Below are 18,275 nucleotides of genomic sequence, written 5' to 3' on the forward strand. Positions count from 1 at the left end.
CTGTCATTTTTCTCCCACAATGTAAAACATTGCTGTTTTGTAGATTTGGTAATGTTCTCATTGCAGGGCTAAACACACCTCTAGTGGTTGTTACTCTAGCGGCCACTAGATAGTGCTTTTGCAGTGGTGAGCACCTTGTCAGATTCTGTTGATGTCGGACAACCTCATGCATTGCATGAGGATGTTGAGCGTTTAATCAAGGTTTTTAATGAAGAAGCATTGGAGGAGTATGGTGCTTGCCAGGCATGTGCTTCTTGTACACAATGATTCTCAATGTGCTTCTTGTACACAATGAGAAGCATTTGATTGGACGAGAAGTCGAAGAGGAGGCGGAGCATGCAGCTGCACAGACTGAGTCTAATTTTCTTGAAGATAAAGTGTGTGTGTGTGGGGTGGGGTGGGGTCAAAACAAAGCCCATACGCACATATTCAGGTTTTTTTTAGTGAAATGCTCCATTTTAAACCTGTAGATCATATTTATCAAGAGACATAAAGTCTGGGTCAGTCCAAAGCACAACCAGAGAACCCATCGGAGATGAAGAGGAGAAATAGAAACACTGTTTCATGTTTTGTCTTCATTGTATGTTTCATCTATGCTGACTGGCTGGTGCAAATGCCAAATGATCAACAGGGATCCAAAATGGAGGAGCCCAGTTGCTGGATAAAGAGGCATGGATTTCTACATTGATTTAAAATTTCTACCTCACAAATACAGAATTGTTAAAAATAGGGATAAGTAAAAGTAGTCTTAAAATTTATGAGAAGTGTCAATTCTTAAAAAAAAATTGTTAAAAACACAGTACACTTATTCCAATAAATATAGTTTTCAAAACTATGTTAACAAAAAAATTTTTTAGTTCTTAGAATTGTTTGCACTTTGAAAAAAAATACCAGACATACTGTAACTTTTTTTTTAAGCATAATATATTTCTTAAAATATTAGACAGAGCAAAAATATGTTGAAATATTCTACCACCCAGATGCTTTCAACTCTCGTCAAACTTTGATAGATATTCTTACAGGCCGTGCAAAAATTACGAATATATATATATTTTATCTAATCATAAAAAAAGCAATTAACACATTCTTTAGACCACTGGAATAGTCAAGGTAAAGTAATGCTAGGAAAATCTAAGACTTCTCAAACCACAAATATGCGTTATTAACAAGGAGTTAGGTAGGCAGGAACACAAGAATTATGATTCTGCGTGAACGTGCTCATCTGGATGCAGATTTATATTTTGTATGAATTTAACAGGACAATCTTGATAGAAGAGGCAAATATTTATTAAAGGGACACTATAGTCACCTGAACAACGTTAGCTTAATGAAGCAGTTTTGGTGTATAGAAAATGCCCCTGCAGCCTCACTGCTCAATCCTCTGCCATTTAGGAGTTAAATCCCTTTGTTTATGAACCCTAGTCACACCTCCCTGCATGTGACTTGCACAGCCTTCCATAAACACTTCCTGTAAAGAGAGCCCTATTTAACCCCTTAAGGACACATGACATGTGTGACATGTCATGATTCCCTTTTATTCCAGAAGTTTGGTCCTTAAGGGGTTAAGCTTTCTTTATTGCAAGTTCTGTTTAATTAAGATTTTCTTATCCCCTGCTATGTTAATAGCTTGCTAGACCCTGCAAGAGCCTCCTGCATGTGATTAAAGTTCAATTTAGAGATTGAGATACAATTATTTAAGGTAAATTACATCTGTTTGAAAGTGAAACCAGTTTTTTTTTCATGCAGGCTCTGTCAATCATAGCCAGGGGAGGTGTGGCTAGGGCTGCATAAACAGAAACAAAGTGATTTAACTTCTAAATGAAAGGGAATTGAGCAGTGAAATTGCAGGGGAATGATCTATACACTAAAACTGCTTTATTTAGCTAAAGTAATTTAGGTGACTATAGTGTTCCTTTAAGAATTTCATTTTGTTTCCATTAGCATGTAGTCTTTCTGAAGAAGAAAAACACTAAAGAGGAAATTTACGTTCCTAGGCCCAGCTCATTATGTCATGATGTCTTGGACTTCGTTTTCTACAGCTGAAAGGTGACTTTTGAATTTCAACTCACAGACACTCTTTCTGTACCCATAAAGTACTGTTCATGGAATTAGCTGAGCAGTGCGAGAGAACGTGAAATAAGCCAAGTCACTTCCTGGCTTCCTGCAGAACCTTAGAAACTGGAGTTTTGAAGCAAAATCCTGAATTCCAGGTAAATTATCTTTATTTATTCCATCATGTTTAAATTATTGTTCCTGAGTAAATTTTATGCATTAAAAAAATGAATTGGCCTACTTAAGCTTGAAATGTCCCTTTAAGTTCTGGGTGGCTGTCAAAACCGTACCTTAAATAATGATCTGTGTGTATTAGGTTTGCATGTAAGTATGTTTTAGGCAGTGCATTTGTATGTACTAGGTAGTGTGTGTGTGTGTGTGTGTGTGTGTATCTGTATGTATTAAGCAATTTGCGTTGTATGTGTTAGGCAGTTGGTGTGTGTGTGAGTGTGTGTTTGTATGCACTAGGCAATGTGTGTGAATATATGCATGTATTAAGCAGTTTGTGTGTACGTGTTTATGTAATAGGCAGAAGGGGGGAACAAATGTTTATCAGCAGGACCTTGTGCCAAGTGTTTGGCCTGCCAATATGCTGCGGAGCGGGCACCGAGGGATCACTTTGCATTGTTTGCACATATACCTCGCGCACCATGTACTGCAGTAGCAGATCTAGAAGGCAATGGGACAATCCCCCCCCCACCCCTAACTAAATAGTAAACAGCTCTCCCCTGCAGGGCATGTGCCTTCACGGATCAGAGGGGAGATCAGAGATCTCCATCACCAGTCCGCTGGCACTCTGCTGGCAGCCGACAGGGGAGAAGAGAGGACCCGGGAGCTCAGCATGCAGCTACTCCGGGTCCTTCTCTCATAAACACGGAGCGTGCTCCAGATCTCGCGAAAGTGAACGTTAGCCTTAGGAGCTGCAAGAGTTCACTCTCATCACATGGACCACCAGGGCTTCCTAACCGGACCACCAGAAATTTAGAAAATGCCCCCCTCCCTGAGCAACGGTAAGAAGAGGGGGGGGGATATAATGATTATTTTAATTTGAAAAAAAGGTATATATATATATATATATATATATATATACCTTTTTTCAAATTAAAATAATCATTATATCCCCCCCGTGTTTATATATATATATATATATATATATATATATTTATTATTCTGCCACCCTACCCCCACACACAATAACTTTCACACACGCACTGTACCTCACACACACTGCACACATACACACATACTGTATGTGGCGGTACCAGCCTTGCCACTGGGCATTGGAGAAGACTGATTGCCAGCCTCCTGCCATGTGACTATGGCCCCTGGGATGTATTGCCTGCTCTCCTGTACTGCTGAGGATTGCTACCCCTTAGGTGGATTTGGCTATGGAGCTTGTGTAGTTCCCTCTGTTGGTAGCAACAGTAATATGCACTACCTGAATAGCAAGACTGGTAATTTGCATATTTGGGTAGATTTGCATATCGCTAATTCTGCATGCAGGAGAGACATTTGTGTTAATTATGGTCTTCCCCACCTATTTATAAATATGTAATTATGTTATAATAAGTCACTGAATGTTGCCTGCTATGATTTGACTGTTTGTAATTTTATTGAGTTTTCACAGCAATGTTAATGTAATGACCAAATGGGCTAGTCCCAAGTAAAATAAAGATTTTGTCAGTTCTACTTCACCCTCAATTTGGAGTCCTGTCTCTTATTGGGGAAATTTGCTACAAGGGATTGCTATGTTCTGCATATTCCCTTGCTATAATCACTCCTAAGCTCTTTTAAGAGCTCGTTCCTGCTTCGCTCTGGAAGGAAGAGAGGTTCGTCCTGCGGTGGTTGTGTTGTCGGCTAGAGTGCTTGGAATCCTCAAGAAGCGCTAGGAGCATCCATCAACGGAGGTACCCAGTCGGGGTGCCAGGTGATCCGTTACATTGGTTGGCAGCGGTGGGATGGCTTCCTAGCCTTGGGAAAACCAGCACTAATTCAGAGATGGAAGGCCGTGCAGTATCTCCCTTTGATGCCAGGCTCCAGCAGCGACTACAGGATGTGATGCGCAGTATGGAGTATCCTATCCCAGAGGAAAAAGAGACAGAGTGGAGGGTGGCGCTTCGTACCGATCTCTGGAAGGAGGACATCGACGAAATTCGACCCTTCCGGTTCGAGGAAATCCTGACCACTAACCAGCGCCAAGCAGAACAACTAGAGCTGCGGATGCCATTATTGGGAAACCAGCCCTCAGAGGAATGGGTAAGCGAACTGGAGACGCTAGTTGAGACTGAGGTGTGGCTGGATGATTCCTATCGGGCCCTGCGGTGGCATGCTTACCACCTCTACCCATGGCTGATTGAGTACAAGTGTATTGAGGGGGAAGACTATGATGGCCCTGGTTTGTTGTGGGATACTATTGAAACTAGTCTCTGGTTCGGAGACACCGACATTGCTCGCTTCTGGTCCATCCGAGCTGAGCGGGCAGACAACTGGGACCTTACGGAGATCGATGCCATTCAGCCAGATCTATCTTTTCTTGCCAACCGGGAGTGGGAACTAGAACAGGATTATGTTTGCCTATTCCAATGTATAACGCCGCCTGTCTCTGACATGATGGGGCTTATTGACTGTATGCCACCGGAAGCATTGAGTTTAGTGCCTCCTCCCCAGCAACCAAGCCTGTTATCAGGGGACCTTGGTACTGTACCACATATGTCCCAACCAGCACCAGAGATGGAAGATCTTATTGACTTGTCCTGGGAAGACACCCAGCTGGCAGGTGGAGATGGGACCGAGGTCTCTCTACCGGCCCTACAGGGATGCTGGGCAGTCGGCCCAGATCCCCAGCGGCAGTATGTATCCCAGGGAGCTGAAGGTGCCGTCCTTCCTCCCCAGCGGCAGTGTGTGTCCTTAGGAGAGGAGACAGTTGGTCCCTCTCCCCAGCAGTCCAGTGAGTCTCAGGGAGCCGAAGGTGCAGTCCTTCCTCCCCAGCGGCAGTGTGTGTTACAGGGAGCTGAAGGTGTCGTCCTTCCTCCCCAGCAGCAGTGTGTGTCATTAGGAGAGGAGACAGTTGGTCTCTCTCCCCAGCGGCTGAAAGTATGTATGGGAGAGGAGCTTGTTACCCCCTCTCCCCAGCAGCTGAAAGTATGTATGGGAGAGGAGCTTGTTACCCCCTCTCCCCAGCGGCAGCTTAACCCACCAAGGGGAGACAGTAAGCTCCACAACAGTGCAGATGGGACCGTGGTCTCTGCACATGCACCACTAGGGGTAGGGACAGTCGGTCCTGTCCACCAGCAGCAGGGCTGTTTAGCCAAAGGGGAGACAGTCGGTCTCCCCCTCCAGCAGCAGGGCTGTGTGTCCAAAGGGGAGACAGTCAGTCTCCCCCTTCAGCAGCAGGACTATGTAACCAAAGGGGAGACAGTCGGTCACCCCCTCCAGCAGCAGCCCCAGATCCCGAGAGAGGAGCCTACCAACTCTTCTTTTCAGCATGGCTCCAACCAGGCTGCTCCCGTGGTAGCGCTGGCACTCAGCAACCCACCAAGGCAGCCTATCAGTACCCCACACAGCCTTGTTGAGGCACCTGGACATGGACAAGCTAATCTTTTACCCAGGTGTAGTAATGTATTGTGGGTAGGCTGTATTACTGTTTGTGCTTCGTGGGTGGGTTGCTGGACTAACCAGGGCACTGACCGGCAGGAGGTCAGATACCCTGTTAGTCTGTTTGGAAAAGGGGAGAAATGTGGCGGTACCAGCCTTGCCACTGGGCATTGGAGAAGACTGATTGCCAGCCTCCTGCCATGTGACTATGGCCCCTGGGATGTATTGCCTGCTCTCCTGTACTGCTGAGGATTGCTACCCCTTAGGTGGATTTGGCTATGGAGCTTGTGTAGTTCCCTCTGTTGGTAGCAACAGTAATATGCACTACCTGAATAGCAAGACTGGTAATTTGCATATTTGGGTAGATTTGCATATCGCTAATTCTGCATGCAGGAGAGACATTTGTGTTAATTATGGTCTTCCCCACCTATTTATAAATATGTAATTATGTTATAATAAGTCACTGAATGTTGCCTGCTATGATTTGACTGTTTGTAATTTTATTGAGTTTTCACAGCAATGTTAATGTAATGACCAAATGGGCTAGTCCCAAGTAAAATAAAGATTTTGTCAGTTCTACTTCACCCTCAATTTGGAGTCCTGTCTCTTATTGGGGAAATTTGCTACAAGGGATTGCTATGTTCTGCATATTCCCTTGCTATAATCACTCCTAAGCTCTTTTAAGAGCTCGTTCCTGCTTCGCTCTGGAAGGAAGAGAGGTTCGTCCTGCGGTGGTTGTGTTGTCGGCTAGAGTGCTTGGAATCCTCAAGAAGCGCTAGGAGCATCCATCAACGGAGGTACCCAGTCGGGGTGCCAGGTGATCCGTTACACTGTACCTCTTACATACACACTGCACCCCTCCCAAGCACTGTATCCATTACACACTCTGCTCCCCTTAATGCACCCTACATACACACACTCACTTCACTCCTCACACAACACACACTAATGCCCCTATACCCTACTACAGGCCCTATCCCCTATTATAGCCCCTATCCTGGCAGACCACAGGTAAGTTGTCAAACTGTTCTAAAATGGTTTGACTACTTATTCTGGGAAGGCACCATGGCACTCCTGACACCATAACCACTACATAGAGCTGTAGTGGTTATTGTGCCTGGATTGTTCCTTTAAATAATCTACCAGTGCCCCTCCGGAGATTCGTTTCTGGATCCACCCCTAATGTACTGATGCCAGGAGGTCGGATGAGATGTCATATAGCCCCTTCATCAGCATGGAGATGCGGGGAGCTGTGCATTTAGTTCACAAGATGAAAGTTGTTATAGTGCCTTACAAACCCCTACAAATAGCTTGTACTGGAGCAATGGCGACAAACTTTCACAAAATTAAAATCCAAACAACGGCAAAGGAAGTTACACTGATGAAGCTTCTCCTGCCGTTGTCTGAATTTCTCTATTTGAATTGCTGAAGTTTGTTGCTGGTGCAACAGCAGCAATTTTGCTGTTCACAATGTTGGCGCTCTTCGAATATTCCCATAGTACAGTTTTTATTCTGATTTGTAAACTATAGATAAGGCATTTGTCACCTCTGAATATGTTTCTGTGTGTGTGCGCGCGTGTGCATATGTATGTGTGTATATATATATATATATATATATATATATATACACACACATAAGTACTCACCTTCTCTAGTCAGTAAACATATCTTGATTACCGCAGTACGTACACCACAACCAACTTACATATATTCCCTATGTTACGTTTATTTCTTACAGTTTACGGACTTTTGCGTCCTGTCCACAAAAATATATGTAGATGTATATAGTTATAAAGTTATATAGTTAGTTTTTTCAGTAATATGATTTAGTGGTGGAAATTGTGAGTCTTAAAGTTTTGTCTGTTGTATTCCTAGAGTGGCCACGGATATTCACAGTGTAGAAGTATTTTGGGTAGGCAATGTAGTGATCTAACGATGACGGAGCTCAAGCTGCTGTGGAATCATCAATTTTTGAAAAAAAAAATAAAATCTTTCTCAAAGTAAGGAGGAGTAGCCATTCCGCTTCGGAATTATTTCTTACTCGAAATTAAGTAAATAAAATCACTAATCTCAGCTTGTGTTTTTTGATTCTAGACTTATGTTATGTTGCGGAAAACCTTTTTTTTTTAAATGTCACTGTCCCAGTTATGGGAAGTACATTCTTAATTGTAACATGTACAGACAAGCACACCAACCTTGAGATGATTTCCTTCATTCTAAAACATTTCACTCACCTCCGCTTGTGTTTTCGCTTCTTGAATCAGAGTTATGATATCTGATTTGGATGTTACAGAAGTCAAAACAGCCTGCAGCTTTTGTTGGTCTCTAGTCGAGACGATTAGTTGATCCAAGCTAAATATAAACACATGATTAGAAGATATTGCCAACTGGCAGCTAGGCTACAGAATCCTATTGCATTTTTCTGGAAAAAGCTAAGAAGTGCTTTCCCTGGAAACTGACTGAACATGGAATATTTATTTCCTGCAAATCATGGTACGTTTTAAAAGAAGACCAGTCAGTCAATAGAACATTACATTAATCAATTAAAAATGTAGGATCAACTTTATAATATATAGATCTATCAGGCTCCCTTGATAAAGGCATCTTTTTTGTCGAAACGTTGGGGCCTTGCTGACTGATTTTTCTTCCCTCTTCTCACTAGTTCTGGTATGCATTTGTTTTTCCTTTATATATTTATTGGTGGGTTTGTATGATTTGGTATCTCGATTACTCATTTATAACATTGGCATTCAGGAATCTGTTTACTATATATTCTGCTTGAATGTAATTGTAGAACTTCTGGCAATTTCTCTGTACCATTTGTATGGAATTTTTGTTTTGATTTATTGATATGCATTGTGAGATATCTATTTTCTGTGGACCCATCTAATAAAATGTTGTTTATATTTACTGTTGTGCTCCTTGATTGGATAGTATCAAGATTATAAGACCGACAAAAAAAACCTGTCTACGTGGTTCATTTACTGCAACATAAACTGTGAATTAAATAAGCAAACTGCTACGTTTAGGCCAAAATAGATGTGGAGAATGTCTCAAATGTAATTATTTTAGCATGAATGTTCAGTTAACGGCTTCATAAATATACTCTAGGCACGCATTTCCGTTGCTTTTTCCTCGAATATAGAGCATGATATATCCAATCACGCACTTAACTAGCGGACACTGAATAATTACAAATTTTGTAACTTGCTTTATAACTGGTACAAATACTCGTTAGGATCAAACATTTCACAGTAACCTTTAAATAGAGATTGTTGATGTGACAATGAATTATGACTATTATAGAATAACCTATTAATGTTATGGCAGTTCACACTCACTGTAATTTCAAATTTTAAAATGAAATGACTCACCTAACTGACCATGATTTCTTTGATAGTGTCCCATCATTTTTGTTCTCACCATCTACTGTAAAATGTACCGAACCAGAAGGATCTTTAGAACTTGAACGGTTACTTTTGGAAGGGTTGTTATGAGTGTTCACATTTTCAGTACCGATTGTTCTTTTTGGTGTAATCTCAAGTTCTGTTTTATATTGAGGGGCATTTGTTTCACCAGAAAAATCCTCTGTACACAATTTGTCCAGTTCGGGCATGCTTAAGGCTCTTAATTCTCGCAGCTTAGAACGAGACAAAGAAAATGGGCGTATGTGACTTGCAGAAGGCCTAGACTTCCTGATTTTCACAGTTTGTTCTACAGAGTCTTTTTTCTCCATGCTACCTTTTTCATATATCAGTGTTTCTTTTGGGCGGTCTTCAATAATCTTGTCAGCAAATGTCAAGGCCATGCTTGAGGGAGATTTTCTCATTTGTGATTCTAAGGTTGCACCAGTTTGGCCCTCACAGCAAGAACTCAAACTGCGCCTCAAAATTCTAGGGGTATCACTCGAATTTGTACTCTGGACAATAGAACTAGAAGATCTTCTGTTTAGAGGAGGCTTCGAAGAAAACGTATAGTTATTAATATCAACAACTTTCATTACACTTTTATCAAAATTTGCCAGATTTTCAAAAGATTTGATTCTTTGCTTCACAGTCAATGATGATGCGGCCTCATGAGGCCAGTGAAGTTCATAATAATAGTTTCTTTTAATAGATCTTAATGTGTCACTTCTAAGGTAATTCTTTTCACTTGCAAATTGATGATCATCATATGGTTTTTGAAAATCTTTTTTAGACTTTAAATTTGGATTACGAATATGTAGCCAAGATTCTTGTAAACTGCAATCCAACATATGATCTAATGCATCCATAGTGGGATAGTCATCAGCAAGACTTTCTTTTGCCATTTCCTGATCCATAAAATTGGAAAATTCGGTTGGTACGGAAAATGTCCTGGTCACTGGCTTTGATAAGATAACCGACTTCTCTAAAACAGAAGTGCCTTGTGTGACCTTAGGAATAAGGTCACTGATCTGAGTCTTGCTATAGTTTTGTTTTAAAGAGGAATGGTGTGAAGGAGATGAAGAAGGAGACAATTTAACTTCCATAGATGTACGTTTATTTTCATGGCTGTCTAATGGGTCTTCATGGACTTTGAGAGTGTTAGTTGGATGCAATCCGTTGTGTGATGTAATCACTTCCCCAGTTAACTTGCTACAGTTATTTGAAATGTTGCCTTTGGCATTACTTCTTGTTTGGTTAGGACACTGGTTATTTCCCACTCCATGCCCTGGTTTTGTAGATGTTACTTTACTTTCTATACATTTAGCCAGATCCACCCTTGAATTTTTTTCAATTACTCCATAGTCACTTTTATATTCACTTTGAGATAAGGAAGTTATACCACTGGATTCTTGGCTACATTTACCATTGATACAACTGATGGCAGTCCCACTTGTACTCTGGTTTGCACAGGCGTTTGAAGGGTCTTCGAGTTTAGGGAAAGGTAATACTGTTTTGTGTTTTGAATCATACTCTTGAGACTTTGGAACACCAGAGCTCCTGCTGCTCAATTCTCTGGCTGGAGACATCTCTGCCATAGAGGCCCTCTTGGGTAGTAGTTTAGGAGAGGACTGTGGGGATGACTTCCAGATGTCATGGCCTTCGTTTTTACCAGAGCAAGTTTTAGCCACATCAGAGTTTGCCCTGATTTTACTTTTGATAGTAAGACCTTTCAACTTTGGCCCCGCTTTAGATACCTGAGTGCTCAACAACTCAATGTTGTTACCTAAACACCTCTTGTTTTCAGCATTCAGTTTTGATACAGGCCCATTTACCTTATGTCTATCTACAACAGAGCTCTTTATTGCTGAGGATTTTAGTGTTTTTGTGTCTGTTTTACTATGCATGAATTTATCATTAGATGTTTTCAAATGGCACGTTTTACTAGTAGTTGTTGTTATGGCACTGGGAGATTCCTGAGAACAAGTATCTACTGCTACACCCCTCGTATTGTCATGTTTTTCATTTTCATTCAAACTTAAGTAACCAGAGGAAGGTATCATTCTTTGGCCTCCACAATCACTTTGCGCTACAGTGTCTTTTGATTCAACACATAAAGTTTTTATTGAGATTATATTCACTGTATCCTTGCAAAAAGGCACCGTTGTACTGTTAGAATCTCTGTTAACACAATCCTTTTCTTCATGTTCCACACAATCTTTTGTTTTTAAGGCACTCTTCTCATTGCTGATTACTTCTAGTCTTTCCTGAGAATCATGTTTTAGTACCATTTGAGAAACTTTTGACTGAGCAATGTTTGCCTTGTCTATAACAGGATTGTGATTTACTGACCCTGAGAAAGAACTGGAAGAATCTGAGACTTCTTGACACACTGGTTGCCGTTTGAATTCCTTAGATTCACCTGGAAATGTTAGTGATTGATAAAAGAAGCTCATACTATCCTGCATCCCAGCATCATCATTTCTTTTACTGCAACATATTTCAATTTGCTCTTCCTCAGAATCTGTGGTGGTGCCTTGTGTTTCAGAAACGCAAGAATGGTTTTGGAGAGAGGAGATCATGTCACTTGTGGAATCGGAAGGGATGTCCAGTAAGGATTCAGTATCGGAATCCTCTGCAGCCCCATACATAGAACTGGGCAGGTCAATTGAGCTACTCCCAATCTGCTCAGACAAAGAGAAGTCCTCTTCTAACATGCTGCTGAAATTTCGACAATAATTACCCAAGTTGTTTTTGTTGACAGCAAATTTCTTTTCCATTGGAACTGAATCCAAAACAGAAAACCCACCAATTTTCTCAGTATGATCTTTGTCGTCAATGACGTTTGTAGCAATGTTACAACTGCTTTCATTCGGAACTGCATCACATTTCAGTTCTAGAGAAGGGACTTGCTGGGTTACTATGGTGGCATCTATGTCCTCAGGCTGGTTATACTTCACAGTGTTAACAGGTTCATTGCAATAATTATCACCATTAATAATATCATCAATGTTTGTAACTAGATTTCCATCACAGTCACCCGGACCCAAACAATGGTCAGCAAGGTGAGTTTCTATGTGATCTTCTTTGGCACCAACAGATGTTACTGTTGAATCAAACATCGGAAAATCATCAACCACATCATTGTTCATTTTGTTTTGAATACTGTGTTCAATTCTTAGTACAGGAGAATTGCCTTGTTCACAAATTCTTTGAGAGTCAGTCCCAGAAGCCATTTTATGTGACAATCTCTCAACAGCTGTAATAAACACATACTATATAAGCAATGTATAACTCAAAACAACATTAAAAATTGTACGCATTTAATTTTCAGTTAAGTTGTATACAGTTAGTTGGATTGTTATTACATTATAATTTACTTTTTGACCCCATTATCATTTCAGAAAACAACATACCACAACATACTATGAACTACTATCAAATTCCACATTTAAAGTGGACCTGTCATGAGGAATTTGTGTTTTCTCAACCCCCAATTACAATCTTTGGGCAATCACTAGCACAGTCACTATCTTCCTTTATACACACAGTCGTAGTCGTTGTCCTACATTTATGAGTAAGAGTACTAAAGAGGGAGACCTATGAAAGATCCAGTGAGTAATCTCTTCTTAAAATTCTTGTTTAAAGCTACTGCAATATGGTCAGAAACTCTATGTTTTTGAAGAGTATTAAATAATATCTCTGACATTTTCAACTAACTGTTAGACACTGAGGTGTATAAGGAAAAAAACATGAATACAGATTTCAAACTGCTTTTCCACATAGATGTAGAAGTGAAACTCAACACAAACTGATTTGAATCGGAATAGACAGTAATTCCGTTCACGAAGTATGGAAAGATTTATACTGGATTCTTAAACATATATTCCAAAAGTCTCCTAAGGCTCATTTGATGAGCCAAATGCAATTTAATCTAGAATCTTATTGAAAATTCCTTAACAGCTCATTTTCCTCTAAGTACAGCAGATTATATTAAGTGTGGATTTAATGAAAGCAGATGAAAGTTATAGTGAAAAAAAACAAATTTCTCTAACAGGACATAGTTAATGACTTTTAAGCATTAGCTGGAGTTTAGTCTACTTTAGCAATCTTCCCAGTAGAATTTCCCACATCATGCATTTTGTGAACACATTAAACTAAAGTTTAACCCATTTGATGGTACAGAAATGCCTGGCCAAGGCTGCATTTAGAAAGGGGAACATGCAAGAACAAATGAGCCCATGACTAAAGTCACACTCCTAATAAAAATAATGTCTGCAATACAATGTATTTTATTCAAAGTAAGGAAAGTCTCCATAAAATGTTTATAATAAACATAGAAACATAGAATGTGACGGGAGATAAGGACCATCTTGTCTGTCCAATAATAATTTATTTATGGGATAGATATACACAAATTACTGGGGTCTTTTAATATGGCAGGACAATATGTGGTATATGTGGATCGCCTGTATTGTGCCTTTCTCTTTAATATATAGATCTCTCCTGCATGCGTTATAGCACGCTTGATGATGACTATGCTCTAGTGTTTGGGACTTTAGTTCAATTCATGCATGCGCCTTCGACCGGATGGACGTTACAGGAAGTGTGTCATTGCGTTCCAAGCTGGAACGCATGCCGCCGGTGAACGATATCAAGAAGAATTACCACGGGTATAAGAAGCTCTTCTACAACAATACCACATATATCCCTGAAGAAGTCCTTGATACAATTTTCGGACGAAACGCGTTGGATATCGGACTCTCTATTTGTTTTATTAACTTTTTAATATTTTATGTATTTCTTCTCCTTTTTTCTGCGGCCCTAAGTTGGAATTTTCTTCAATTGTCAATTTCCATCACATTGCTGCTCAGTTCCACTTGGAGTGGAGATATGCTTCTTAACATCTTTATGTCTGTAAGTGCAATCTAATAAATATACATTGTATTTTTTTTTTTTACATACTTCACCATGTATGGTTCTTTTTATCCATTCCTTTGAAGACATCCACATTGCTTGAATCTACTATCAAGTTCACTATACCCCAAGGGGGTGAGAGGCCTGATTTCTACTTTTGTTTGCGAGTTTGCTACCAGCACTACATTTCTCACTATTATAGTACTGTATTATGCTATGATTTGTATTTTTTATTATTTTAGATTCAATATTATTCTCATATAGAATACTCCAGCTCTGGTTTTTATTCTTCAGGTTGTATCTTAATATTGTATGCATATTGGATGTGGTTTCCAATTTCTTGTTTCACAATATGTGGTATGCCTCACATAGAGCCAAAGGTGATGCTGTGATATAGAATATATTAGACACAGTAGGAGACTGACAAAATTGTGCTTTCTGCTCAGAGGCTACTAATGTACACCACACGCAGACAGTATGAACAAGTTACATAACAGCAAATGTTTTCATTGTTTGTGTAAGGTATATCTTGTATCTAGCTACAAGATGATTATGCCATGGCTAGTTGTGAGGAGGTAAAAGCAGGAATAACAATACATTTTAAGGTAGCTATGTATGTGTATATTTAGGTGTGCGTACTTCTTTTTGAAGACTTGTATATTTATTTTTATCTTCCATATACCATATCTTTATGTACCATATTTACCATATTCAATTCAATGATAATATTAACTCCTATCACTTAACAGCAACAGTTAGTTATGGTGCCCTAACACAGTCAACATTTAAAGCGGCAATGTCATGGCCGAATCCCGTTTTTTTTTTTAAGCCCCCTCCCGCCTCCACTACATCCAATTGACCCCCTAGCCACCCCCAAATGCCCCTAAGCCCCCCATATTACCTATTTGTAATCTTTATTTTCTGCCCCGATCTATAGTCAGGGCGCCGCCATCTTTGTGTGGGTAGGTGAAGTCCCTGTGGGACACATCATCTCCCACACTAGATAGACTGTGAGATTCCCGCACATGCCCAGTGAAACACCTGGACATGCGAACGGGAATTTCATCTATTCATATATTCATCAGACAGACGAATGAATGAATAGAAAAAATAAGACGAACAAACTAAAACTGTGTATCAGTGTTCGTTTGTTCGTTCAGTTTATTACAAGGAGGGAGCTACCGGCACGCAGCTCCCTCCTTGTAATATGTACAGATAGAAGAGGCAGGGAGCAGTGCTCCCCGCCACTTCATAAGCCCCCCAAGGTCCCCCCCCCCCTCACTCTATGGGGGTCAATATGACCCCCATAATAGCATAAGCGAGATTAGAATCTCCCCAATGCCCCTACTCGCTATACCGCGAGTAGGGGCATGTCCACTAAACAGTGAGCAACCTGTGGCTGCTCACTGTAAAAAAAAAAAAAAACTACTATCCGGCCCCCACCCCTGTGCGGCGGGTCGGGGCCATAAAGATAATGAGGGGGGAGGACCTACTGTCCTCCCCCCCGGCCCCCACCCCTGCGCGGTGGGTGGGGGCCCTAAAGATGAGAGGGGAAGACCTACTGTCCTCCCCCCGGCCCCCACCCCTGGGCGGTGGGTGGGGGCCATAAATCACAATGGAGGGGGGACCTACTGTCCTCCCCCCCCCCGACTCACCCGTGAGCGTTGGGTGGGGGCCATAAAAATAATGAGGGGGGAACCTACTGTTCTCCGCCCCAGGCCCCCTCCCCTGGGCGGCGGGTGGGGGCCCTAAAACAAACCTCCCCCCCCCCCAATCAAAGGTGACTAGGGGTCCCCAAGCCCCTTCTTTTATGTCTGGATTTTTTTTTGCGCTCAGGTTTTTTATTTTATTTTAAATTCGACGGGTATGATGGCTTTTTATTTGGCCTTTTTTGGGGCTGAAAAATGAAAATTTTAGAAAAAAGAATAAAGAAGACGTCAAATGGTAAGTTGAATTTTTCTTTACAGGTTAGTTATTTTATTCCCCCCTCACTATTTTTAGGGTGAGGGGGGTAGGTAGGGGATAGTTTTATTTGGGTGGGGGGGACCCCTAGTCACCTTGATTGGGGGGGGATTTTCATTTAGGGCCCCCAACCACCGCTCAGGGGTGGGGGCCGGGGGGAGGACAGTAGGTCCCCCCCATATTGTTTTTTAGGGCCCCCACCCACCGCTCAGGGGTGGGGGCTGGGGGGGGGAGGACAGTAGGTCCCCCCTTATTGTTTTTTAGGGCCCCCACCCACCGCTCAGGGGTGGGGGTCAGGGGGGAGGACAGTAGGTCCCCCCCACCATTCTTATATAGGGCCCCCCACCCACCGCTCGGGGGGGGCAGTAGGCCCCCCCTTATTGTTTTTTAGGGCCCCCACCCACCTCTCAGGGGTGGGGGCCAGGGGGGGAGGACAGTAGGTCCCCCCCCACCATTCTTATATAGGGCCCCCCACCCACCGCTCGGGAGGGAGGACAGTAGGTCCCCCCCTTATTGTTTTTTAGGGCCCCCACCCACCGCTCAGGGGTGGGGGCCAGGGGGGGGAGGACAGTAGGTCCACCCCACCATTCTTATATAGGGCCCCCATCCACCGCTCAGGGGTGGGGGCGGTGGGGGGGGAAGACAGTAGGTCCTCCCCCTCTTATTGTTTTTTAGGGCCCCCACCCACCGCTCAGGGGTGGGGGCCAGGGGGGGGAGGACAGTAGGTCCACCCCACCATTCTTATATAGGGCCCCCATCCACCGCTCAGGGGTGGGGGCGGTGGGGGGGGAAGACAGTAGGTCCTCCCCCTCTTATTGTTTTTTAGGGCCCCACCCACCGCTCAGGGGTGGGGGCCGGGGGGAGGACAGTAGGTCCCCCACCCCTTATCCTTATTTAGGGCCCCCACCCGCCCCGCGGGGGTGGGGGGTGGACAATAGGTTCCCCCCTTTGTGATTTATAGTCCCCACTGCGCAGGGGTGGGGGCAGGACAGTAGGGGTGGGGCCAAGGGTTTTTTTTTGTGTGTGTTTTTTTTTTTACACAGGCTGCTCACTGCTTACTAGACATCCCCCTACTCTCGGTATAGCGAGTAGGGGCATATTATTTACTAATACTAAGTAATCTTTACTTAGTATTAGTAAATTTGTCTGAAAGACCAATTTAGGTCTTTCAGCCTTTTAGTAGATAGCTCCCTAATACCGTGGGAATTAGGGAGTTATCTACTAAGCGGCTGCAAGATGCAGCCATAGCAATGAATAGGATTGGAGTTTCATTCATTCGAATGAAATTCCGATCCGAACAAAGTCTCGAATTGCGTTCTAACACGAATGGAGAAACTGTTAGAACGCAATTCGGCAGTTTTGCCGGCGTTCTGTCTAAGTGACAGGAAGCATCGTGGGAACAGGGAGGAAAACTAAGGATCATGGGAAAATTGCTGTGACCACCGGAAACGAAGCACACTTTGCTCCTCCGCTGGTCACCGCTTGTCATTGCATAGGAAACCTCCAGAAGAGAAATAGTCCCTACTTTTTCTTAAGTTTTAAAGAAAACTATAGCAGTTAGGAAGAAAAGAAGAACAGATCCTGAGAGAGGGAGAGAAGAGGAATCGATTGGGGAAAGGTAAGTTTGGCATGACAGTGCCGCTTTAATTGTCAAAACGAAAAAACCTACAACTAATGTGAAATCTATGAAGTCTAAGTTTTGGCACGGTTTTCCGTAGTATATACTGCAAGGCACACCCGCCAATAAACAAACTCAGGATCTCATCATATTAGAACAGGTGAATGTATCAGTAATTTGAAAAATAAACCTGCTATGTCTTGGCTTTGCCATTTATTGGTGACATTAGAGAGACTAAGAAATTAAATAAAATAAACAGTACAAAAATTTACTAAGAAAGTGCCTTGAATATTTACAGGTTTAATCACTAAATTTGGATGTGTAAAATGTAGGTCAGAGCAACAGTGTTGGAAAAATATTCCAACTTGTCTAAGTTGGCATGAACACTTCTCCACAATTTGACTGCTATAGGAGGTGGTGTTTAAAGAATTAAGAGCATAAAATTATATTGAAAGATACATTTAAAAGACAAAAAAAGAACTCTTACCACTAAGCAGATACCTTTAAATCCAACAAACATCATAACGTTATTGAGATTCAGACGAAGTATGGATAAATAAATACCTGAAACTGGTTTCCGAACTTCCAATGTTACAGATGATGGTAAAGACTGGACAAAATCGCATGTTTCCTGATAGGACATTCTGCTCACTTGGACACCATTAATCGATATAATCTCATCTCCGGCACTCAACTTTCCCATGGATTCCTAACAACATTAAAGTTAT

The 18,275-nt window shown here is 42.0% G+C and overlaps 1 protein-coding gene across 1 annotated transcript in view; it reads right to left on the minus strand.

The window, feature by feature from the left end:
• PDZD2 (PDZ domain containing 2) overlaps positions 1–18,275 on the minus strand; it is a 264,784-nt gene that overhangs the window by 21,782 nt on the left and 224,727 nt on the right. Inside the window, exons 18-20 of the mRNA XM_063453956.1 lie at positions 18,112–18,256; positions 9,021–12,309; positions 7,881–7,998 (exon numbers count right to left, since the gene is read on the minus strand). Of these exons, the coding sequence (XP_063310026.1) occupies positions 7,881–7,998; positions 9,021–12,309; positions 18,112–18,256 (3,552 nt within the window). The remainder of the gene's footprint in view (positions 1–7,880; positions 7,999–9,020; positions 12,310–18,111; positions 18,257–18,275) is intronic.

The sequence above is a fragment of the Pelobates fuscus genome, chromosome 5, assembly GCF_036172605.1.
Source record: "Pelobates fuscus isolate aPelFus1 chromosome 5, aPelFus1.pri, whole genome shotgun sequence".
NCBI classification, from domain to species: domain Eukaryota; kingdom Metazoa; phylum Chordata; class Amphibia; order Anura; family Pelobatidae; genus Pelobates; species Pelobates fuscus.